Here is a 26,969-nt window from a genome sequence, read left to right as displayed (position 1 = left end):
TTATCTCGTACTCAGAGCTGTAGATCCCTAACAGTTCCTTTCCCAAACGTTCCAGGAGCTTGAACAACACCGGGCGCATACCATCCCTCTGCGCTCGCCCCCCACAAAACCCTTTAACTGCCTGCTTTACTAGGGGATTCTTTGTCAGATGTCTAAGTCCCCTAGTTCTAAAGCCGAATCCCAGGCCTGCGATTACCCGATTTACCTTGGAAACTGACCAATCCTCCCGAGCTCCTTCGCTTAACCACAGGAGCAGCAAGCCTACGTGATCATCTTGGACAAAGCATTACCTATACCCCTTTGCTGACCCTCCCACAGCCCCCAAGCTGTCTCATAGGCCTTCCATGTGCTAAGGGATAGGGATGATTTAATTAATGGTTGGGCTGCACGAATGCCAATTTCCATAAGTGTTGCGGGCACTCGAGCCCCCTCTCCTCCGCCTTTTGGGCCACCAACCGAAAGCGATCCCACTGAAAATGAGCAAGGACGTCAGCAATCTAATTCTTTTCGCCTGGTATGTGTGAAGCTGTTATACAGGTGTTTATCAATAAACACTCCAATACCAGTTGCTTTAATACCCTTATTACTGGTGGGGAAGATGCCGACAAATTGTTAACAGCCAGGACTACCCCCATGTTGTCGCAGCAGAAATGAATACGTTTGTTGCAAAATTGCTGGCCCCACAGTGTAACCGGCACCATTATTGGGAAAATTTCCAGCCCTGTTTTCTTCCAATCATCGGGCCATTCCCACGCACACCATTGGCTCCTGAAATAAGTGCCGAACCCTATCCTACCTGCCGCATCCGTAAACAGTTCTAAGTCGACATTGTCCGTCACCTCTTCCATTATCAATGTTATACCCTTCGAGGAATGTAGCCCACACCGTCAAGTCCTCCTTATGCTCTTTTGACAATCTGATGTAGTGATTAGGGGCCTTCATGCCTGCCGTCACCCTTGCCAACCTTCTGGAGAAGATGCATCCCATGGGCATCACCCTACATGCAAAGTTCAGCTTGCCTAGTAGCGATTGTGTCTCACTCAACGTCATCTTTTTAAATTGCCTAGCCTTTGCCACTTTGGTCCTTAGTGTCACCACCTTTTCCTCCGGTAACTGGAGTTCCCCCTTCTCTGAGTCGATAACGATCCCCAGGAAACAAATCGTGGTGAGTCTTTTGGGCCAAAGCACAAAAAATCGTCGAGGTAATGAATGATTGGTGCCCCCCCAGACACGTCCTTGACGACCCATTCAAGGAAGCAACTGAACGTCTTGAATAAGGACCAGGAAATGGAACAACCCATGGGTAAGCAGCGATCTATGAAGTATGCTCCCTCCCAAAAGCAACCCAATAGTTGAACACTATCAGGGTGTACCGGCAGTAACCTGAACGCCCATTCAATATCTGTCTTGGCCATTAGCATACCTTTTCCCAATTTTCTGACCCACCTGACCGCTTCGTCAAAGACAGTATAGACCACCGAGCTTAATTCCGCTGCAAAGCCGTTGTTCACTGAACTACCCCTTGGATACGATAGATGGTGGATTAATCTAAATTTATTGGGTTCTTTTTTGGGCACGACTCCGAGTGGGGACACCACTACGTTTTTCAACGGTAACTCCCTCAATGGTCCTGCCATTCTGCCACCTTTTTCTACTGTCGGGTACTGGTAGGCTGATTTTAAGTTTTTATTGGCAACGGGGACCTCAACTGAGAGGGAGGGGATCTTAAAACCCACCTCAAAGCCTGCCGCCAGCAGCTTCGCTATTTCCCTATCTGGGAATCTATTTAGGAAGGGTAGCATTTTTGCTAGTTTCACCGGCGTCACTCCTTTGGAAACTGCTGCGAGTGGCCCCCCCTTTTCCTTTCTTAAAACATCTATCTGCCCCATGTGAGGACCCACTACAGAAAGAGCAGGCTTCTCTGAATTTACTGTCAGCAGCGAATTTGCACTGGCTCTCATTGAACTGCCAGCATAATCCTGACCTCTGCCTGCTCGCTTGCCCACCCTGTCCCTTATCTCTTTCTCTGCTTCCGTGGCTGGATGACCCGGCCCCACCTGGAAAGGAGTGCCGAATCTAGTGGGGGCCATTACCCTCAACCACAGCCCTATATTCTTATGGTCCCATCTGATTGATGGTCTAACTGCTTTTCTTTGACTAAATTGTTTGTCGAATCTAAGCCAGGTTTGCCCCCTGTATGCTTCCCCAATAGCGTCTTGGTAGCAAAATAGTGCCGATCAGTTCCCCGGTGCCTTCTCCCCTAAGACACTTGCTAGGATAGAGAAAGCCTGCAACCAACTGGTGAAGGTTTGTGGGATTAACAGTCACCTCCGTTTTTCTTGTCCTCTTTTTTATTATCGTCGCTCTTATTTTTGTCTACATTAAAATTTTCTAATGGCAGAAGGGAAAATATTTCGACATACTCATCTGTCCAAATTTGCTCTTTTACCTCCTTCTCTAAATGGGCACCTAGGGGGCCCTCGTAGCAGACATATACCTTGCCCCGCACCCTATGGTCCAGGTGAACCTTATCCCCTTTCTCCTTTATGTTCTGCTCTGACATGGGCGCTGTCGACTGCGGATCTCCTTCCCTCTGCACTACCGCCTCGCTCCTCACTACCCCGCCTCCCAAAGGGACCCAGGCTGGCACTGGAGAGTGGTAGATTGTGCGCCTCCAGCTAGGCTAAGGAATTTTTTAGGACAGTAAGCATGTTCTGGATACCCGCCTCTTCCTGTGGTGGTATGATTTCTTAGGTGGGTCCTGCTGGCCTCTGACTATGTCTTACACTCTGTGACATTAATATGGGAGGATACGGACATGACATGGTGTAATACTGACCGGGCCACATGGGCGGTGCCGCCACACCAGCCGGAAATCCAACACCCAGCTGTCCGTCCCAGTCTCATGCTGTTGTCCGTCCTTGTGCTCTTGTTGCTGTGAAAGCATCCACCGCTGCGGTCGGAGAGGGGGCGAGGGGAAACACCCTGGTGTCTGAGGTGCTGGGCTGGCCTTGGGCAAGCCCGGGGGGGCTGTGTGAGACTAGCAGGCAGGGAGGATGGGGCTAGAAAAACCTGTGTGAACCAAGAAGGCAGGGAAGACAACAAGAGTGCTACAAGAGCCTGCGTGGGATTGGAAAAAAAGAGGGCAGATGAGGGGGCTATTAAACCCTGTGCAAAACACAGGGGGTGGTGGGGAGGGCAGGCCGGGGGGTGGGGGAAGTATCCATTATGACTTGTAATTGACTATGGGGGGAAGATGGGGCTATATAGCCCTGTCCGATGCTCATACCGCCATTGGCCGCCGCATCCTGATGTGCCAACCAAGCCCTGCTTGATGGTGCAAGCCGCTGCTGGTTTCTTCCTTACCCGCGGTCACGTGATCAAGTGACCACAGGTCCTGTTGCCTCCGCAGACGCGCATCCTCGCAGGCCCAGGCCGCATTTCCCTTGACTCCTCCCCGCACATCTGGCTCCTCCAGACGCACATCTTCGTAGGCCCTGGAAGGCCTAGGCCGCATTTCCCTTGGCTCCTCCCCGCAGTCAAGTGACCGAAGGTCCTCAAAGCCACGTGACCACAGGTCCTGCTGCCCGCTCTACTGCCCCCCCGCACCGCCACCTCCCTCCTCGTGGCCGGGCGTGCAAGGCCGCCTGGCCGACATCACACCGCCGCGGCTCGCTGCTGCAGGAGAACCCCATGCCGCATCATCTGCATTGGGCGCAAGCTCCGCCCACCCACCAGATTCCTCCCGACGCGGCCCCAGCCGCGGGGTTTTCCAGGGTTGGGGGACACTGTGGGGGGGGGCCTGGGGGGTTCTAAGAGTGATGGATGACGGTGGATCTCCGTGGGCATGGGGGTTTGGAGGGGGATGAGCCAGCGGAGGGTCCATAGAGGGGTTCCCTCTGTGACGCCTGGGTCTTGGGGCCCTGTTCGGGGACAGTCTTACCGGCGACCTAGTGCGACAGGGGCACCGCACACATGGAGGTGAAGAACCTGGTCCACTACCGATGATCTGGGACAATTGTTCCTCCAGCCAGCCAGAGGGGTGCTCCATGGCCGCCGTCCTAAGGGCCTCAAGTAGCTGTTCCGCCGACATGTTCAAGGTAAGATGACTTGTGTTATGTCCCGAAGATGGGGAAAGAGACCAGACCACTCCCCTGGTGGCCTTATAAGTGGCCCCCCACCTGACCCCACCTTCTCTATACCTGTCCCCACCTATGCCGCACCCCCGTCATGCTGGCTTCCGCACCATTACCTTAGGCCATTGCTCCAGCCTTTTCTAGATAGCCAATGCTGAATTGTAGGAGTACTCTGGTCTGATGACATCAGTTCCACCATAGGTAATGTAATGTTAGCTTTCCCAGGCACTAATATGCACTAATATGCACAAAGCGTAATATAGAATTTTATGTGATATGTTTTCTTTTTTTTTAATTACTGATCCAGTTGCATCTAAATACAAGCAACATTTTTTTGCACCTTGCAAGTCTTTTAGTACGTACAACTGTGCATCTGAGTACATGTGTAAAATGAATGGAGATACTCCAAGGTACTGCTTGTTGCCTGGTTAAGCTCTGTTGGGTTTTGGACACTTTCTGTTTGCATCTTTTTCACAAGCAGACAATCCAAGAAAAAATCTTTGCTCAATCTGTTCTCAAGATTTTTCTCACTTGAGATTTTCTGGATTACATTCTTTGTTTTCACATTGTTTAAATTGCCAAATGATAGTTCCTCTGCATCAGAGCTTGCTACTTTTTTGGTATAAAAACTAGGTTTGACTAGGTGTCAACTGTCCCAATTCAATTTTTAAAGTGTTCCTTTCCTTTTGCCGTGTATGCCTCTGGATGGATTGGTTTCTGACATGTCTAATGGATCCAGAAACATTTACCTTTATCTCAGCTGCATAACATTCTTTTTTGGGTTTTTTATCAATTGAAAAAAATACTTTGTACATCCAGCACACTTGCATATTCCTCTGGCATGCCAATACAATGCATTTTTTTTTCTTGACTGACTTGATCCTACTCGGCTATAAATGAATTTTATAACACAATTATTGTTGACTTTGTGAAATTTCCTACACAAGAGATCTGTCCAGCCAGTTTTTAATATTCTATAGCCATACCTTTTATTTGGCTTTATTTGACTTGATTCCTCTTTAGAAATCATCAAACAAAACTCTGCTTGACATTCAGGACAAAATAGTCCATTTTTACTGTCAGAGGTCCTTGTTGTACTGGTGTTAATATTGAGCATTTTTTGGACAGTCGAAGACTTAACGGTTTGGGTTTTGTTGTCCAAAGTTTGATGGTTATTGTTACCCAGGTAATCTGATGTGGCATTTTCTTCATTGTCTTCTTCAGTTATATGCTCTTGTATTGGTCTATTTTGGAATATTGGAATTGTAGTTTGCAGAATGTTAGGAAATAAATTCCTTTTTATGTCTTTACTCTCTGATTCAACAGATATAGTCCTTGATTGTTGTGAGGTTTTTTTTTGCATGATGGACAAAACCATGGTGAGATAACTTCTATATCCTCAATGGTCACATATCCCACACAGGCTGGAAGAAACCAGTCTTGACATGAACTACATTGTGCATATGGGTCATCTGGGTTGTTTTTGTGCCTGCATATACAGTACAGCTGATCATCCTCATTTACAATGTTGTAGTCTGTAGCTGGAGTAAAAGATGCTGCCGATAATTCTGTTCTTTGGCGCGAACTTCTGCAATCATCATTCCATAATTGGGAAAGCCACTTTCGAGTCTTCAGGTTGTTATCCAGAATGCTGGAAGCCATTATCCCCCAAACAGATGAAGGCTTTCTGTATCCATCGAGGTGTATGGTGGATTTGTATTTATTGAATAGCTTCACAATGTCATCTTCAGCCAGATTTTGATCATGAAAACATTTCCAAGCCATTGTAATCGATATTAAAATGTAGACATGCCTTGTCACAGTGTAAAATCTCCTGCTTTGTTATAAATAACTGTAAAGATTTCTCCAATAGCTTGCTGTACCTTAGGTGGTAAGGTACAATTTAGCTCAGGCATACTAATTCCAACAATAGAACACTCCATTATCTCACTACTTTTAATTGAAGGACCAGCTGCCTGCAAATTGGTTGTCCTTCATCTTGTGGATTAGCATCAGCCTTGAGTTAAATGGTACCCTGGGCAAAATTGCCTTTGGTTCCAGGTAACCCTGATTATAATTATGGCAGCGCACCCCAATAATGAATGTAGGAGAACCTCAGCAGATGACCGCGCTGTTACTAAAAGAAATCTCTATACAAAGACCAACACTGATAATACCGCCATATGGTGACCATATAGTGTTAGATACCAGTCCTGCAGAACACATAGATTAAAGTACAGATATATATAGTGACTTACAGCTGATGTTCTTTGTGGTGGTCCCGTTCACTTTTTCCATATTTTCTGGCCCAAATCGACATGACATCTTCTTCCAGCCAGAATTCGGCTGCAGAGATTACAGCACAGACACATCTGACTTCTCACATTTAAGGCACTGTCTCCATTTATCCCCAAACTGCACTAACGCCTTATCCTGCCGATACCCCAATGCTGAGCCGCTGCTACCGTACGTGTCCCTATTACTGCACATGTGGTACTGTGTGCCTTCTAATTTTCCTCCTACTGGAGCCCTAGATTCCCCTTTCTTTGCATTTGTAAAGTATGATAGCCCTACTGTACCCCACCCCTCAACTATCCTAGAAAAGGATGGTGACCCCAACACAGTATGACCCCCCAACTGTGCCCCCACACAGCCCTCCATGCAGTATAATGGACCTACATACAATATAATGGCCCCACACCTCTCCACACTGTATAATGGCCCCCACACAGCATGGTGGACCCCACACAAAACTTCACACTGTATAATTGCTTTCATATAGTTTAAAGGCCCCCACATAGTCCTCTATACAGCATAATGCACCCCATAGTCCACACAGAATAATGCACCCCATAGTCCATACAGCATAATGCACACCACAGCCCGTACAGTATAATGCACCCCATTAGTGATGAGCGAGCTAGCTCGTCACTGCTCGGTAGTCGCTCGAGCATCTCACTGCTCGAGATGGTCAGCGCTCCTCGAGTATTTCCAGGATGCTCAGGCGGGAACTCGGATCCCCGCCCTGCATGTTTGGTGCTCTTTAGAGAGCCAATTAACATGCAGGGATTGCCTGCCACTCACTGTAATGCCGTAGCCATGTTGGTTGTGGCATTACAGTGATTGGCTAGCCGCACAGCGTCATCAGGTCTATATAAGACCTGGTGACCCTATACTCATTACATTCTACCCCGGAAACAGGCAGTGTAGGGAGAGATGCTGCTGAGCTAGGGAGAGATTTGCTTGTTTATTAGTTAGTATAGGTATTCCACAATATATATATACAGTAAAGACCAAAAGTTTGGACACACCTTCTCATTTAAAGATTTTTCCGTATTGTACATTCACACTCAAGGCATCAAAACTATGAATTAACACATGTGGAATTATATACTTAACAAAAAAGTGTGAAACAACTGAAAATATGTCTTATATTCTAGGTTCTTCAAAGTAGCCACCTTTTGCTTTGATGTCTGCTTTGCACACTCTTGGCATTCTCTTGATGAGCTTCAAGAGGTAGTCACTGGAAATGGTTTTCACTTCACAGGTGTGCACTATCAGGTTTAATAAGTGGGATTTCTTGCCTTATAAATGGGGTTGGGACCATCAGTTGTGTTGTGCAAAAGTCTGGTGGATACACAGCTGATAGTCTTACTGAATAGACTGTTAGAATTTGTATTATGGCAAGAAAAAAGCAGCTAAGTAAAGAAAAACGAGTGGCCATCATTACTTTAAGAAATGAAGGTCAGTCAGTGCGAAAAATTGGGAAAACTTTGAAAGTGTCCCCAAGTGCAGTTGCAAAAACCATCAAGTGCTACAAAGAAACTGGCTCACATGAGGACCGCCCCAGGAAAGGAAGACCAAGAGTCACCTCTGCTTCTGAGGATAAGTTTATCCGAGTCACCAGCCTCAGAAATCGCAGGTTAACAGCAGCTCAGATTATAGACCAGGTCAATGCCACACAGAGTTCTAGTAGCAGACACATCTCTTCAACAACTGTTAAGAGGAGACTTTGTGCAGTAGGCCTTCATGGTAAAATAGCTGCTAGGAAACCACTGCTAAGGACAGTTTCAACCGCCATGTCTTTGTGCGACGCAGAAAAGGTGAACGGATGGACTCTACATGCCTGGTTCCCACCGTGAAGCATGGAGGAGGAGGTGTGATGGGGTGGGGGTGCTTTGCTGGTGACACTGTTGTGGATTTACTCAAAATTGAAGGCATACTGAACCAGCATGGCTACCACAGCATCTTGCAGCGGCATGCTATTCCATCCGGTTTGCGTTTAGTTGGACCATCATTTATTTTTCAACAGGACAATGACCCCAAACACACCTGCAGACTGTGTAAGGGCTACTTGACCAAGAAGGAGAGTGATGGGGTACTACGCCAGATGACCTAGCCTCCACAGTCACCAGACCTGAACCCAATCAAGATGGTTTGGGGTGAGCTGGACCGCAGAGTGAAGGCAAAAGGGCCAACAAGTGCTAAGCATCTCTGGGAACTCCTTCAAGATTGTTGGAAGACCATTTCCGGTGACTACCTCTTGAAGCTCATCAGGAGAATGCCAAGAGTGTGCAAAGCAGTCATCAAAGCAAAAGGTGTCATCAAAGCAAAAGGTGGCTACTTTGAAGAACCTAGAATATAAGACATATTTTCAGTTGTTTCACACTTTTTTGTTAAGTATATAATTCCACATGTGTTAATTCATAGTTTTGATGCCTTCAGTGTGAATGTACAATTTTCATAGTCATGAAAATACAGAAAAATCTTTCAATGAGAAGGTGTGTCCAAACTTTTGGTCTGTACTGTATATATATATATATATATATATATATATATATATATATATATATATATCCATCTGAATCAATAGTCCATCTGACGACTAATCCAGCTGCATATATTACTGGTGATAGCAGGAGTTAGGCAAGGTTTGTGGCACTGTATACAGCACAAAAGGGTCCATTGCACATTCTGTGCACGTTCAGTCTGTTGTTACATATCTACATAGACCTACATGTCAGGGCTATTTTTTTTGCTCTTAATCCTGATTATTTGCTTAAAAAGCAATACAGTACTCCACTTTACTGCTCTATTTGCTTGTTAGCAGAATACAGGCAGTTTTTTTTTTATTTTATTCACATTGCTGTATTGTGTAAGCAGAGAAACTTTTCTATCACATCACACGTGATTGCATATTGCTGCGATAATAATTCAAACATTTTGTAGAGCATTGATATCATGTAATTTGGTCTATATCCGATAAATACAACCGAAGACCAAACTAATTCAGCAAACACAAAATTTTATTAATATTTAAATATACATAAGAACATGCAAATGATGAAAAATATTAAAAAGCACCTCCGTACTGTGAGGGACCATGAGTTGCATTGAATCCAAAGTGTGTACCTGCATGGGATATACTACTGTTTCAAAAGTATGCTGAAATACAGCTATTAACCTGTATGTTAAACCATAACCATGTGCAAATGTCAGTGATCAATTATTATACAATGGTAACATACCGCAGAACAACTTCAATGCAGGCACCAGCGTGATGCAGAGTCCCTCGTCCCCTACGCACGTTTCATCACTTGACTTCCTCAGGGACAGACATTTTGTAGAGCATGCCAAATATTCCACTCCATTTAAAGTTAGCGATCTGTGTTTGATTGAACCTACTCACACTTGGCCGCTGACCAATACTATACTACAAGGCCACAGGCTAAAACCGTTGTCGTCACACGTCATCGCATATTACTGTGGTAATAATTCCGAAATTTTGTGGAGCATGACAAATATTATCATTTAAAATGGTAAAGGCGCATGGCAAGGGATGGGGAAGTGGACGTGATGGTGATGGTGCATGCAGAGGCCGAGGCCATGGGTAAGATGAAACTGTGCCTGCTGAGGGAGCACAACACACCCACATCATGTCGAACTACCTTCCTGTCCCAATTACTAGGGGGCTGCGGAACACCACTCTTGAAGCCAGAGCAGTGTGAAAAGGTTGTTGGTTGGATAGAAGATAATGCTTCCAGTCACTTTGATTGCCACCACAACTACCACCCTGTCTTCCACACAGTCAAGTCTCAGTAGCCATGAGTCTGAACCACATATTCCTCACCCTGATCCTCCTTCCTCCCACCATGCTGAGTGCCCGGAGACAACCGATCGCACACTTGGACACTCCAAAGAGCTGTTCACTTTTCCATTTATAGATTCGAGCCTCTCGTCCGGCCAGCTTCAAGCGGAGATCGCATGTAGAGCTGCCCAAATATTTGAGAAGCCACAGTCACAGAAAGGCGATGGTGGGAAAGTGCAATTACTGTTGCAAAAGGTGGATGATGATGAGAAACAATTGCCAGAAAGTCAGGAGAAGGACCAGGGTGAGGAAGTGGTAGACGAGGTGGTGGACGATGAAGTCACTGACCCAACCTGGTAAGGTGACATGCAGAGCAAGGACAGCAGCACACAGGGGGAGGGAGGCATAGCACCACAACAGGCAGGAACAAGCAGTGTGGTGACCACAGACACAAGGCGGGTAACCGTTCCCTGGAACACCAACACAACGGAGGTTGCCAGTACAACTGTTGTCTTCCCGAGTCTCGTTCTTTTTTAAAATAAAAAATAATAATAAATAATAATAATGGATAAAAGAAGCTCCAAAGCTCTTAGACTAGTTTAAAAGAAGAAATATTCAATATTATAAGAAATTGCAGTTAGGTGATCCTTATAAAAATCACCTAGCAATTGATGGGTCAAAACTAATGGAAAAAACGGGGGTTAGAAAAAAGGAAGCAAAGACAAACCACAATGAAGGGATGAAACCCCTCCATAGAAAGAGCGGATGTTTGTCAGTAACATTCATCATTACAAAATACAGAGAAAAAGGAGGTGGGTCGTACAGAGGAACAAAGCAGAGTCCATAGATATATCTCAATTAATTGAACAAATCAGTTGTTTCATTCAGTCCATGTGGATTTATAGTGTTCAGCTTATGATTCCAGAAGATCTCTTTCCTGTTAAGAGTCTGGACTCGGTTGGAGGTCTCATGGGGGACATGGTCAATGGGGATCACCCTAAAGGAGATCCTTTTATTGTGATATATCGCATTATATTATACCTGTTATGAACTGCTACAAGCACTAAGGAAAGATAGGAAAACTGTCCCTACAATAGGACTAAGCTGATTCCCTACGATGCAGCGGGGGACCTGTTCCTTGTGAACAGACCCGCCTAAGTCCTCGGCTAGTCTGAACGCAGACCTATAGATATAAGGGAGGGGTCCCTACAAGAACTAAGGACTGGGATATAGTTGGACACCTCCTAGCAGAAATTGTAGCAGAGCAAAGACAAACAAACAAAAAGTACTAGTGGTCAAAAGACCAAGCAAACTACAGAGTAAGGTTCAAGGCACCTGGCTAGATTAAGAGTAAATGTAACACTGAAGTCCAGCAAGGCCAGAAGGGCGGAGCTGGATTATATAGGCAGAAAGTCATGTGACCAACAAAATAGAAAAAAAACTAACAGGAGGGTTCTAACAATACCTGTGCGAGTTTATTCTTTTATGTAGCTGTTGTGTTGTCCTTCCCACATATAATTTCTTACATTCGCATATAATGACATAGATGATGAAACTGGATTGGCAAGTCAAATGATATTTGATTTGGAACTCATCGGGATTTTCACTGTCTGATGAAAAAGTTTTCGCATTATGAATGATGCTGGAGCAACATTGCCATCTCGGGTTGCCACATCTATAGGAGCCTTGTCTGGGCTTTTCTACAGAGGGAGTAAAATCCTCTTTCTTCTTTAGCCGACTTGGGGCCAACATATTTTTTAATGTCGGGGCCCTTCGGAAGGTTATCAGGGGATTGTTGGGTAGAAGCCTCCCCAATATGGGATCATTTAGAAGTATACCCCAATGTTTTTTTCAGAACTAAACGAATTCTCTTGTTTTGGGCTGAAAAAGTGGTGATAAAATTAAAATTAAACGTAGTATTGGATGATGATTTTTTTGTTTTTGTATTATTAGAGATTAAGTCTGTCTGTTCTATTTTTTTGCTTTCAGAGAATGCTCTCTGGATCAATTTTTTTCTGGTAACTTCTTTCAAGAAATCTATGTGATAAACCTTTTGATTGGTTGATAAAATCTATGTCCATACTACAGTTCCTCTTAATTCTTTTGTATTGGTTGAGCGGAATATTCCTCAACCATTTAGAGTAGCGTCCTCTTTGATAATGGACATAACTGTTCGCATCCACAGGTTTAAAGTAGGTTCTTGTGTGAATTTCTTTATTGTTATGAAAGAAAGTGAGGTTAAGGAAGTCGACTGTGTCAGAGTTTACTACGGGGGTGAAACCCAAACCCCACGTATTATCTTCAATGTTCCTGAGGAAGGACCCCATATCATCCTTTGAATTATCATAAATAAAAAATAAATCGTCTATGTAACGTTTGTAAATGATGATATTGGGTGCATGTATACTACTGTATATGAAGATGGACTCGAAGATGGCCATGAACAAATTTGCATAAGTTGGTGCCACCTTCGAGCCCATCGCAGTCCCAAGTAGCTGATGGTATAAGGTATCTTGCAAAGTAAAGAAATTGTTATAAAGTATGAACTGCATGCTTTTATACAGAAAATCTTTTTGTATGAGTGTCTGACGCACCCCCTGGGCCTTGGGGTACTCGGCAAACACGGGCCCTCTTTGATGGTCGGGGTGGAGAGGGGTGTCACAGCGGCTGGCCCAGTCCGTAACCCAGGGCGGTCAGCAAAGGTTGCGGGGATTTTGGGTCAAAGGATAAAGGAAAGGGGAATGTTTGTGACGCCACCCGTGGTGCCTGGTGAAGACCACCAGTGCTGCAACAGTCCTCCGAGGCCGGTGTTCAGGCAGCTCAGTTGATACGACTCCCCACAGGTGGAGCTGGCCTCAGGGCAGAGTAGTGGTGTGTAGAGTGATGGCGGGTGCAGTGCCGCGGAGGAAAGAACAGACAGAGGCAGTAGTTGAAGTCATCCGAGTCTTTACTCACTTTGATGTTTTATCAGATGCAAAGCTTCTCTCTGCTGTCACACGGCGAGCTGCGGCCGCCAGGGTTGGGTTCAGCATTTTCCAGGTATTTCAGGAGCACCTGCTAGCACCCGCTCTAGTATGTTCCTCTCTTGCTTGTCTTTTCCCGCCTTGTGTTCCCCACTGAGTCCCGTACGAATACTGCGATGTCCCTTGTGGGTAACTTGTAGTTCCCGGACCGACTGTGTGGCCTTTTAGGTGACTGATGGTGTGAACGTGGCGTAAGGCCGGGTCCCTCTGGATAAACTCAGATTAGGGCATTCAGGTGACGACTCTGCTCCGTCCGTATCCCCCTGGGATCCACTAAGCCTCCGGACTTTTCTGACAGAGACGTGAAGTACAAAGTCAGATATCGGGGACCCGTACCCCCTCTTGCGACAGGGTCCCTCTGGCTAGGCCAGAATGAGGTATACAGGTGGCGACTCCGCTCCGTCCGTACCCCCTGGGTTCCTTTTGCCTGTGGAGCCTATCTCCTCTGCTCCCCTCCTGGGCCTTCTTGCATGGACCCTGACCGGGGAAGGAGCCGGATATAACTCTGCCCCGCTCCCCGTCTCGAGGCCTGAGACCGGGGACCGTGGACCCTCAGCCGGCTGCAGCATTGTGCTGACTTGCCGTCCAAAGAGCCCACAACCAAAGACCTTGTTATTAAAATGGCCTCCAGTTATATATGATTCTAGTAAAGTGCTTAGGTAAGTGCTTCCTCCACCCTCACTCACTACGTGGTTCCCCCTCACTTTGGTTCCCCCCAACTCCTCTATCCCGGCCCGGGGTGGCACTATGGTGCATTTAGTCCCCCTACAGAACTGGAGTGGTGTAGTGTTGAGTGTGTGGTTTGGAGTCCTGTGTAGTGCTCCATCTTTACCTGGAAGAGGAGATACCACACCTCATTCTGAGGTGCAGTACCCCTGTGGCGACTGAACCCTCAGGGGCGCCACATGTCAACCGTGGATCAATGTCTATGAACGTTTTGAAACACACCAGTCCCAAATCATGTGGGATACTGGAATAAAGGGCGGAAACAGGTATAGACTGTCCTGAGGAAGTGGTGTGATCTCCACGAAACGCATAGAAATAAAGTCTATTTTATCATTACATCGACTTGGATTCCTCTGGTACATAATTCTGACAGGCGAGCAGCGCAGTCTGATGCCCCATTCTCTTCACCTAACAAAGGATCATAGACTTACATTGGGCTCATTGCTCAGGTCGAGGACCCGAGCATTCCAATTTGCTCGACCCGAGCAACGAGCATTTTAGTGCTCGCTCATCACTACACCTCATAGCCCACACAGTATAATGCACCCCATAGCCCATACAGCATAATGCTCCCCATAGCCCATACAGTATAATGCACCTGAATAGTCCATACAGTATAATGCGCCCCATAGTCAATACAGTATAATGCACCCCCATAATCCTCAATACAGTTTAATGGCCACCCCACCCCATTCTAAAAAAATACTAAAATACAATGCTCACCTCTCCTCCTCATTCCCTGCTGTTCCGGTCACCGCAGCTTGTGTTCTGAAGCATCACACATCTCAGTGTAGAGGACGCCACTTAGTGACATCATCACGCACACAGCACTCACGCTGGCCATATACTGCACACAGCCCTCCCGCTGGTCATATACTGCACACAACACTCTCACTGACCATATACCACACACAGCACTCACGCTGGCCATATACCGCCCACAGCGATCCCGCTAGCCATATACCGCACACAGCACTCACGCTGGCCATACACCACACACAGCTCTCCCCGCTGGCCATATACCGCACACAGCCCTCCCGCTGGCCATATACCGCACACAGCTCCCCCGCTGGCCATACACAACACTTGTGAGATCAGTGGCCCATAAGGAACACTTATACAAATCTGTGAAAAGTGGCTATTTGCCCATTTGGGCCAGGATAGAGTGACCTGAATTTGATGCGGGCCATCACTATGTATGTAATGGTGGCGTGAGATCAGTGGTCCAACGTCATTTAACCCCTGAAAAACACGTTACTTTTCCAAATCATCAAAATTGCCTGCCTGCTTTAATGCCCGTTCTGATGCCTAGAACTCCTTTGGGCCATGATAGAGTGACCCGAATGTGATGTGGGGCACCCTGATCTGTGTATCTGCAGTGTGAAATCACTGGGCCAAAGTCATTTAACCCTTGATGCCCATTTTTATGCCAGTTTTACAACTTTTGTTGCGGCTTTTAAGTGTATTCACATCAGGACACCTCACTGCATTGTATTTTATTATTGTAGTTTTTTATTTTGGTCATTAAACCTGTAAAAAAAAAAAACTGAAAAAAAAAAAATAATAATAATAAACTGACGAATAAGAAACCAACTTCAGCATCATATCACATCCTGCCTGCAAATCAGACACCATTTTCAGAATGACAAGGTCCCTTCACCTTCTTCATCCACTTCTACGTTTTATGAGAATGTTACCAGTTTATATCTGGAAGTCATGAGCTGCTGTAAGACACTGTATTGTAAGACCAGGGAAGCTGAGTCCATGACAGCTGTGTGTTGGGCCAATAAGACAGTGTGGGGGGACGGCTGGCACGTCTCCTCCCCTCATACATCACACTGCCAACACATCAGCCACATAGGGCGAGTCTGTGCCGGGAGAACCATAGTCCCCAGTGCAGGGCCCTGTGCTCAGCACTCTCCTTCCCCCCTGTGCTCAGCACTCTCCCCCCCCCAAGTGCTCAGCAATCTTCTTTCCCCTGTGCTCCGTACTCTCCTTCCCCTCTGTGCTCAGCACTCTCCTTCTCCCCTGTGCTCAGCGCTCTCCTTCCCCCCTGTGCTCCGCACTCTTCTTCCCCCCTGTGCTCCGCACTCGCCTTCCCCCCTGTGCTCCGCACTCTCCTTCCCCGCGTGCTCTGCGCTCTCCTTCCCCATGTGCTCAGTGCTTTCCTTCCCCCTGAGCTCAGCAATCCCCCCCCAGTGCTCCGCACTCTCCTTCCCCCTGTGCTCAGCACTCTCCCCCCCGTGCTCAGCACTCTCCTTCCCCCTGTGCTCCGCACTCTTCTTCCCCCCTGTACTCCGCAATCTCCTTCCCCCCTGTACTCCGCACTCTCCTTCCCCCCTGTGCTCAGCACTCTCCTTCTCCCCTGTGCTCCGCACTCTCCTTCCCCCCTGTGCTCCGCACTCTCCTTCCCCCCTGTGCTCCACGTTCTCCTTCCGTGTTCAGCGCTCTCCTTCCCCCTTGTGTTCAGCGCTCTCCTTCCCCCCTGTGCTCCGTGCTCTCCTTCCCCCCTATGCTCAGCGATCTCCTTCCCCCTCTGCTCCACTCTCCTTCCCCCCTGTGCTCCGCACTCTGCTTCCCCCTGTGCTCCGCACTCTCCTTCCCCCTGTGCTCCGCACTCTCCTTCCCCCTTGTGCTCCGCACTCTCCTTCCCCCCGTGATCCGCACTCTCCTTCCCCCCTGTGCTCCGCACTCTCCTTCCCCCCTGTGCTCCGCACTTTTCTTCCCCCCTGTGCTCCGCACTCTCCTTCCCCGTGTGCTTTGCGCTCTCCTTCCCCGTGTGCTCAGTGCTTTCCTTCCCCCCTGAGCTCAGCAATCCCCCCCCAGTGCTCCGCACTCTCCTTCCCCCTGTGCTTAGCACCCCCCCCCCGTGCTCAGCACTCTCCTTCCCCCTGTACTCCGCACTCTCCTTCCCCCCTGTACTCCGCAATCTCCTTCCCCCCTGTACTCCGCACTCTACTTCCCCCCTGTGCTCAGCACTCTCCTTCTCCCCTGTGCTCCGCACTCTCCTTCCCCCCTGTGCTCCACACTCTCCTTCCCCCCTGTGCTCCGCACTCTCCTTCCCCCCTGTGCTCCGCACTCTCCTTCCCCCCTGTGCTCCGCACTCTCCTTCCCCCCTGTGCTCCGCACTCTCCTTTCCCCCTGTGCTCCGCACTCTCCTTCCCCCCTGTGCGCCGCACTCTCCTTCCCCCCCCCGTGCTCCGCACTCTGCTTCCCCCCTGTGCTCCGCACTCTCCTTCCCCCCTGTGCTCCGCGCCCCCCTGTGCTCAGCGCTCTCCTCCCCCCCCCCTGTGCTCCACACTCTCCTTTCCTCAGAGGAAACTCCATCCCGTCCCCAGTTCCTCCAGCAGCCTAAGGCTGTGTGCCCACTATGCATTTTTTAAGTGTTTCCGCAGCGGCAATTCCGCTGCAGAAACGCTTAAAAAACGCTTGGTAGAAGGCCTGCCATGTTCCCCAATGATAATCTGCATGTGCTGTGCACGTGCTGCGGAAATTTCCGCTGCGGGTTATCATTGCGGAAAAATCCGCAGCACTACCAATTATTTTGCAGAAGTGCTGCGTTTTCGCCGCCATTGACTTGCATTGGAATGCATGGAATCCGCATCACTGGATCTGTACATGCTGATTCCATGCATTTCAATGTGCGGATGGTACTCGGGTGTGGAGGAGAGGAGACTCTCCTCCAGACCCGGGTACCATAGAACCTGTAAAAAAAAGAATAAAATAAATATTATACTTACCTTCCAATGGCCCCCGGTGTGCTTGACTTCGCTTGCAGGCAGATCGCGGTGGACTGAAGGACCTGCGCTGACGTAATTTAGTCATGTGACGGGTCACGCGACTGCTGACGTCGGCAGGTCCTTTAGTGTACCGCGAGCTGACGGCAAGGCAAGACAAGGACACCGGGGGCCATCAGAAGGTAAGTATATATTTATTTTTTACCATTCTTTCGGCCACACTATCCACAATCCATGCCCTTTAGGCTATGTGCCCACGATGCAGAAATGCTCAGGATTTTTTCCTGAGTGTTTCTGCATCTCCCTGGCAGAAAAAAACGCATGTGGATTGTACATGTGGATTGTACATGCGTTTTTCCTGCCAGGGACAAGCGGATGTGAAGCGTTATTCACTTGCATTTCCGCATGCGGGTTGTCAAGCGCTTTCCAAGTGATTTTAGCATCACTTGGAAAGTGCTTGACAACTAGATCACACTATATAAATCCATGCAACCGGCATGGATTTATATAGTGTGACCTAAAGAATGGTAAAAAATAAAAAAATAAACCTATACTTACCTTGCGATGGCCCAGCGTGTGTTGCTGCGCTCCTTCCTGGCTGCCAGCTGATCACGGAACACTGCACTGAAAGACCTGTCGTCACATGACTGTCACCTTCAGTCCTGCCCGAAAGCACAGAGGAGGAGACCGGCCCGAACGTATAGGCGAACTAGGCGGCCGCCTAGGGTGCCGACCCTAAGGGGGCGCCAGAGAAAAAATAGAAAAAATTATAAAAAATCTTTTCAAAAGGCAAAAAGTTTTAGGGATGGTAAGGAAATTGTACATAAATTTTTTTACCATAAATTTAAAAGAAAAACCGTTGAGCTTCAATTTACGCACAGAAAGGAGGCGCTAAACTATGGACGTGAGTCATTTGCATCGTCTGCTGACAGGTGTTTGATCCCGCGCGTTTATTTTGCTCCTAAGTTTTCAAATGTTGGCAAACCAAACAACCAAAAATGCACACACTACACTAAGGGGGAGCCCGAGAGAAAAAAATACGTATACTTAAAAGGTAGGTGTACCATATGGCCTATTTATACGTAGTTTGGACTTTAGGTACTAGTTGGCGATTATATTGATAGATGTCATCAGCAGTCGATGCGGCTAGTGGGAGGAGTCTGTTTTGACGCATTGGCGTAGACTGCCTGGACTGCCAATCAGGCCAGCTAAGGCAAGGGAGATGGTATCTACGTTTTTTGCATATCGGCGCGCGCGAGTATAATATTTTCGAGGTATGTCTCTACTGTTTGCATGCTTTATCATGTGAGCCATTGCTGTTATTTTGTATATGACTCGCCCCCTGGGCCGTGGGGCACTCGGATCCGGGCAATAGGGAACGATGGGAGTAGTAGTGGCAACCCGGTCCCGCGGCTCAGGGTGGTCAGGCCAATGGTAGTCTGCTATGCGCTCCAAATAATGTCCGACTACGCCACCCGTGGATTGCGGTTATTAGGAACCGCCGCTGCAAGGCAGTCCGCTGGGGCTGATGATGGGTGCAGCTGAGGTGATGTGACTCCCCACGGGAAGAGTGCAGCCCCAGGGCAGTGTAGTGGATGTTGGGAGTGATGGTAGTGCGGGTCCCGGTGCTGATAGTGCTGGAGGCACGAAGGAGCACACAGACAACAAGTTACAGTCCAGGGTCTTTACTCACAGTTCGTTTGTTCCAGGTCACTTCGGCCAGCAGTGACCGCCCGAGCCGTGCTGCGTCCACCAGGTGAGGGGCTCGGTCAACTCCCAGGCAGTTCAGGAGCATGGCACAGGACCCCCTTTTATCCTTTCTCTGGCCTGCCTCACCAGTGACCCACTTTTGTCCAGCTGCCGCGGACCTGTGCGGTTAAACGTGGGCCCCGTCCTCCGCTGTCCTATATGGTGCCTTCCTAGCAGGTTTGATGAGGTGTCGCACCAATATATGATCACGACGACCGGTCTTTGGCTGAGGGTTGTTTCTCCTCCACCAACTTGGGATCCGGTACCCTTAATCTGCCTGACCCTGCACCCTAGATTCTCGTGGGTTCTTAGGGTCCCTTCCACCTTCTTGTTCCTGAGCCCTTCTGTTTCTCTGTCTCTCCTTCTTTGCAGTTCCTTTCTGTTTCTGTTCCTTTCTCTTGGAGCTGAGATGAGCCAGAATCTCAGCTCCCCTTCACCTCCTCCTCGGCCTCTTCTCCAGGCCCACTTCTCCTTCTCCTCTCAGGCCCCGGCCTCTTCCCTAGGCCTGCCTCTGGAGCAGCACTCAGCCTGAGCTGCTGCTCCCTGTCTTCTCCTCTCCACAGAACGAACCTAGATCTAAGATGGTGCCCACCTTTTATACCTCCCTCTAGCCATGAGCCCAGGTGACCAGCAACCAATGGGCTCCTTCCTACGCTCAGGAACCAACCCCTATCTGCTCCTACAGCACTGGGTGTTCCACCCCCCTCCCCACTCCAGGCAGGGACATAGTCGGTCGTGCCTGCACTTATGTCTAGTGGGAGCACCGTTGAGCTGTCCCTCGGAAATGGGGTGTGTGTGCTGTATGCAGCTAACTGAGCCCTGATCCATACTCCATCCTTACCTGGGAGTGGAATATCACACCTCTGGCAGAGGTGCAATACCCCTGTAGCGGCCGAGCCCTCAGGGCGCTACATATATTCATTAGATTCATTGTTCCATGAGGTTTCATGAATGCAAATAGAAAATAGGAGGTTTTTAGTAAATTTTTGGCCTAGGTTCTAAAGTGTTAGGCGCTGCGAGGTAGGTATATTGTTTTCATTTTCAAAAATATTGGAAACATTGGAAATTGTTAAAGAAATTTGTGTTTTTTGTCTTAAAAGTAAAATCGTATTATATAATGTTCAGATAACAATTTTAATTGGCGCGTTAACTTTTAAGTAAATGCTGTGTGTTGTAACGAGTCATGGCTGATATGAAGAATAAACTTTCGGGGTTTCAGAACCGTAAAAGAAAAGCTGAGGAGAAAACACTTTCAAAAATCAAAGGGTCATTTTTAAAATATCTAAGAAATAGAAATGAAGACGCGGAATTCCAAACGTTGGAACAAGAGGCTTCTGTTGCCTCAGAAATATCGAATGTGGAAATAGAATTTGCTTCTCATGCTGAAAATAGTGAACTACAACCATCAATATCTGGTGGTAGATCTGATCAAAGTACCAGTACTGACATGGAGGCTGGTACATCTATAGAAATACTACGCAAAGACTATTCGGACGATCCCGCTACGTGGACCGTAATCAATGATGACTTACGCCTAGATGCAGTAAAACTCGGCCCCACACAAGTTAAAGATTTCGATTTTACTTTGGACACTAATCGTAGAAAATTTTCTTATGTTCACTATAAACGTCGTCTTGTCAATGGTGAAAGTCTTGAACGCAATTGGCTAACGTATTCTATTCAGAAAAATTCAGTTTTTTGTTTTTGCTGCACGTTGTTTCCAGACTCATCACTTCAACTAGGAATCATCAAACGCTCAGCGTTAGGTACTGATGGTGTAAATGACTGGAAAAACATATCTGCTATTTTAGCCAGCCACGAAAAAAGCAAAGATCACATGATTAGCTTTCAAAAATGGAAGGAACTCGAAAATAGACTTAAGATGAACAAGACCATTGACGAAGAACACTTACGCAAAATTGTAGAGCAAGAAAAATACTGGCATCAAATTTTAGAAAGGTTGATAGCTCTAGTGAGGGTACTAGGTACGCAAAACTTAGCGTTCCGTGGATCAAATGATGCATTGTTTGCATCTAATAATGGGGACTTTTTGAAATTTGTGGAGTGTTTGGCTATGTTCGATCCCGTCATGTGTGAGCACATTCGGAAAATCCGGGACAAAGAGATTGATGCACATTATTTGGGAAAAACAATACAGAATGAGATGATTTAACTGCTAAGTAATGGTATTCAGGAAAAGATTCTTGACGATGTCAAAACTGCAAAATACATTTCTGCAGTGCTGGATTGTACTTCTGACGTGTCTCATGTTGAACAAATGACTATCATTGTTCGGTTTGTTTCCACATCAGAAGACAAAAAGTTTGAAATTAAAGAGCAGTTCTTGGGATTCATTCCTGTTTCTGATACAACTGGAGGTGGTTTGACAGCCGCTGTCTTGAACAAATTTGAAGAACTGTCGCTCTCTGTGGACAACTTACGAGGGCAAGGCTACGACAATGGGAGCAACATGAAGGGAAAAAAACATTGGACTACAAAGACAAATTTTGGACATTAACCCACGTGCATTCTTTGTGCCTTGCAGCTCCCATTCTCTAAACTTAGTCGTCAACGATGCCGCTAAATGTTGTTTTGGAGCGACAACTTTTTTCCTGTTAGTTCAAAATCTCTACGTATTTTTCTCTTCGTCAACTCAGCGTTGGGAAGTACTCGTGCGTCATTTGCCATCTCTGACTCTAAAACCTCTAAGCGAAACAAGGTGGGAAAGTAGAATTGATGCTCTGGCCCCCCTCCGTTACCAATTGAGCGAAGTCCATGATGCCCTAATGGACATAGCAGAAAATATTAGTCTCACAGGAAGCTCTGGAAATGTCTCCCGGCTAGAAGCTCAAGGTCTTGCTAAACAAGTTGAAACCTTTTCTTTTGTTACATCTGTTCTAGTATGGTTCAACATTTTGTACGAAATCAATTTGACAAGTAAGTTACTTCAGTCACAAGAATTCGATTTAGCTGCTGCTTCTCAACACCTTGACAAAACAAAGAAATATCTGCAATCATTAAGAAGCGATGAAGAGTTTGAGAAGCTGTTAGTTGAAGCGAGGGAAATCGCAGAAGAGCTTGGCATACCAGCTAATTTTGAGTCAAGTTCTGCGCCAAAACGTTTAAAGAAAAAACCAGACAGTTCTCTTATGAAGGGAAAGATGAGCCCATAAGAGATGAGAAACAGAGTTTCAAAATTAACTTTTACTTTGCGATCTTAGATACTGCTATAAATTCAGTTGATGAGCGGTTCACTCAGCTGAAAGAAATGGAATTGAAATTTGGATTTTTGTACCACATCCGTTCACTTGAGGGAAAACCAAGCAAATTTGTTCTGGATAAGTGTAAAGCTTTGGAAAAGTCTCTTACACACAACGAAGTAAAAGACATCGATGCCATAGAGCTATGTGGTGAACTGCAGGCAATGTCAAGACGTGTTCCAGAAGATTCATCACCAAAAGACGTTCTTGAACTTTTGCTTAAATCTGACTTGAAAGAAAGTGTCCCCAACCTGGTGGTGGCTCTAAGAATTCTTTTGACTCTGCCTGTGTCCGTGGCCTCAGGAGAGAGAAGCTTCTCAAAACTAAAGCTAATTAAAACATATTTAAGGGCAAATATGATGCAAGAGAGGTTGGTTGGGTTGGCAACAATTTCGATAGAATCTGAAGTTGATAAACAAATTAATCTCGGTGACTTAGTATCATCCTTTTAAAAAAAAAAAAGGCAAGGAAACAAAAATTTTAATTACCTATGGTCGTTTTTGTTTTGTGTTATTGATTACTTTGTATATATTTGTCCTATACAACTTCTCAGAAGATTAAAGAGTTAGGAGAGAGTTAATTAATCATTGTTGTTGTGGTTTATTTTGCTCCTAAATTTATATCCCAAGTTTTCATCTACTGCCAAGAATAGTAGGGGCGCAACAAAATATTTTCGCCTAGGGCGCTGTAATCTCTCGGCCCGGCCCTGAGATCGGGAGCCGTTGGAAGGTGAATATAATCTTTATTTTATTCTTTTTTTTATGGTACCTGGGTGTGGAGGAGAGTCTCCTGTCCTCCACACCTGAGTACCATCCCCACATTAGAACGCGCCAATTACGCAAGTACAGATGCAGTCTTGCGGAATTGGCGCGTTCTAATGCAAGTCAATGGCGGCGAAAACGTTGCGTTTCCGCAAAATGAATGGACATGCTGCGGATTTTAGAGCGCAGCATAAACGCTACGGAAAAATCCACAGCATGGGCATTGACATTGCGGCTTGTCATTGGGGACTGGATTACCAAGCGTTTTTGAAGCGTTTACGCTGCGGAAATTCCACAGCATAAACGCTTGAAAAACGCTACGTGGGCACACAGCCTTACATGGATTTATATAGTGTGACCAAGTTGACACTTTCCAAGTGATGCTAAAATCGCTGGACAACCCGCATGGGGAAATGCAAGTGAAGAACACTTCACATCCACATGTCCCTGGCAGGAAAACGCATGTACAATCCGCATGTACAATCCGCACGTACAATCCGCACGTACAATCCACATGTACAATCCGCATGTACAATCCGCATGTACAATCCGCATGTACAATCCGCACGTACAATCCGCACGTACAATCCACATGTACAATCCGCATGTACAATCCGCACGTACAATCCGCATGTACAATCCGCACGTACAATCCGCACGTACAATCCACATGTACAATCCGCATGTACAATCCGCATGTACAATCCGCACGTACAATCCACATGTACAATCCGCATGTACAATCCGCATGTACAATCCGCACGTACAATCCGCATGTACAATCCGCACGTACAATCCGCATGTACAATCCACATGTGTTTTTTTCTGCCAGGGAGATGCAGAAACGCTCAGGAAAAATCCACAGCATTTCTATATCATGGGCACACAGCCTTATTGTACAAGTATACAGGGAGCTATCCCCCCTCCTCATGGTCTCCTCCCACCATGATCTGTGTATGAGGGGGTGTTTACATATATCACCAATGTCTTCCCGCCTCACACCAGACAATATAAGTTCTGAACTAATAACTCCAGTGATAACGGCGTGTTCTTAGCAGCAGGCTGTCCGGGGAGGGCGACGCCGTGTACATGTAACCAGTGCCCGCATAGTCCGCCGTGTGACCGCCTGTGCCCGAGCCTGCCGGGGCTGCCCCCGCTCCCGGAGTCCTCCACATACTTTCCTCTCTAGCACCTCCCCCGCCCGCCCGCACTCCCATCCTCCTCCCGAGTGCTCCGGGTCACCTCCTCCTCCCTATTCTGCCCCGCTGACAGCACACCGCGCTCCGTCACATCATGGGTGCACGGCACAGACTCTGCCCGGCTGCCGCTCCCGGGATGCCGGTCACCCGCTGGCCGGTACTGGCCCTGCAGGCCGCCTTTCTAGTAAGTTTTGTGACGTGTAATGACGCCCCGCCGGTGCCCGGGGACCAGCTGCACATAGACAGGACCTCGGTGCCCGAGCTCTGCCCTCGCACGGTCAAGGAGGGAGACTTCGTGCGGTACCACTACCATGGCAGCTTCCCGGATGGCACAAAGTTCGATTCCAGGTAGGTGCGAATAATAATTGCCTGATGACTGAGGAGGGGGCAGTAATGGGGCATGGTACAGAGGGGCATCACTTCCATCTACACACAGATCACCCATAGCTAACCAGGCATCCAGCCGATCATCCATCCATCAATCATCCATCAATCCAGCCGACCACTCAGTCATCCAACCAATCCTCTAGCCACCCATACAATCAGCCACTCACCCTCCATCTATCCACCCATCCATACAATCAGCCACTCACCCTCCATCTATCCACCCATCCATACAATCAACCACTCACCCTCCATCTATCCACCCATCCATACAATCAGCCACTCACCCTCCATCTATCCACCCATCCATACAATCAGCCACTCACCCTCCATCTATCCACCCATCCATACAATCAGCCACTCACCCTCCATCTATCCACCCATCCATACAATCAACCACTCACCCTCCATCTATCCACCCATCCATACAATCAGCCACTCACCCTCCATCTATCCACCCATCCATACAATCAACCACTCACCCTCCATCTATCCACCCATCCATACAATCAGCCACTCACCCTCCATCTATCCACCCATCCATACAATCAGCCACTCACCCTCCATCTATCCACCCATCCATACAATCAACCACTCACCCTCCATCTATCCACCCATCCATACAATCAGCCACTCACCCTCCATCTATCCACCCATCCATACAATCAGCCACTCACCCTCCATCTATCCACCCATCCATACAATCAGCCACTCACCCTCCATCTATCCACCCATCCATACAATCAACCACTCACCCTCCATCTATCCACCCATCCATACAATCAGCCACTCACCCTCCATCTATCCACCCATCCATACAATCAGCCACTCACCCTCCATCTATCCACCCATCCATACAATCAGCCACTCACCCTCCATCTATCCACCCATCCATACAATCAACCACTCACCCTCCATCTATCCACCCATCCATACAATCAGCCACTCACCCTCCATCTATCCACCCATCCATACAATCAACCACTCACCCTCCATCTATCCACCCATCCATACAATCAGCCACTCACCCTCCATCTATCCACCCATCCATACAATCAACCACTCACCCTCCATCTATCCACCCATCCATACAATCAGCCACTCACCCTCCATCTATCCACCCATCCATACAATCAGCCACTCACCCTCCATCTATCCACCCATCCAATCAGCCACTCACCCTCCATCTATCCACCCATCCATACAATCAACCACTCACCCTCCATCTATCCACCCATCCATACAATCAACCACTCACCCTCCATCTATCCACCCATCCATACAATCAACCACTCACCCTCCATCTATCCACCCATCCATACAATCAGCCACTCACCCTCCATCTATCCACCCATCCATACAATCAACCCCTCTCCCTCCATCTATCCACCCATCCATTGATTGTTTGATGATTCACCCATTCATTCATTGCGTTGGTCATTTTGTTGCCAGCACTGTACCAGGCTTTGCCTTTGCCAGGTTACGGCTGTACCCATCACAACACTTTGATCCAGTGACGTTCTACCTGCAGAGGGATATAGACTTTTTACTATTTTCCTGAGTGAGTGCCGCACGTCCAGCCCTGGAATCACAAATGCAAAAACTTGCAACTTTTTAAAGCTTTTTATGAGTTTTTTGGGGTAAAACCTTTGATGAACTGGGGCCCAAAATAATAAGGTGCAAATAGTAAAGTCACTAAAAAGGAGCAAATTATTCCAGAACACTGGAGAAACAGCAACGATGAAGTGGGGCCTTAATGTGAAGTTCACAAGACTAATTTATTAGGAGGTGCATGCCTAGTATAGTCCATGCAAAATTCTTAAATCTGTAAATGTAGGGGTTTTCCACTACTCAGACAACCCCTCAATCCGTATGTTTCCCCTTTTAAAATAACAGGGTAGATGGT

The 26,969-nt window shown here is 47.3% G+C and overlaps 1 protein-coding gene across 1 annotated transcript in view; it reads left to right on the top strand.

Annotated features, from left to right (window-relative positions):
* The first annotated feature begins 24,513 nt into the window (after window positions 1-24,513).
* FKBP9 (FKBP prolyl isomerase 9) overlaps window positions 24,514-26,969 on the top strand; it is a 51,481-nt gene continuing 49,025 nt past the window's right edge. The window contains exon 1 of the mRNA XM_073678276.1: window positions 24,514-25,027. Within this exon, the coding sequence (XP_073534377.1) occupies window positions 24,774-25,027 (254 nt within the window). The 5' untranslated portion in view covers window positions 24,514-24,773. The remainder of the gene's footprint in view (window positions 25,028-26,969) is intronic.

This window comes from Phyllobates terribilis, unplaced genomic scaffold (genome assembly GCF_046119375.1).
Source record: "Phyllobates terribilis strain yellow unplaced genomic scaffold, ASM4611937v1 Scaffold_4__5_contigs__length_816908805, whole genome shotgun sequence".
Lineage (NCBI taxonomy): Eukaryota > Metazoa > Chordata > Amphibia > Anura > Dendrobatidae > Phyllobates > Phyllobates terribilis.
The sequence above is the reverse complement of the archived record's forward strand: the minus strand, read 5'-3'. Positions and strand labels throughout refer to the sequence as shown.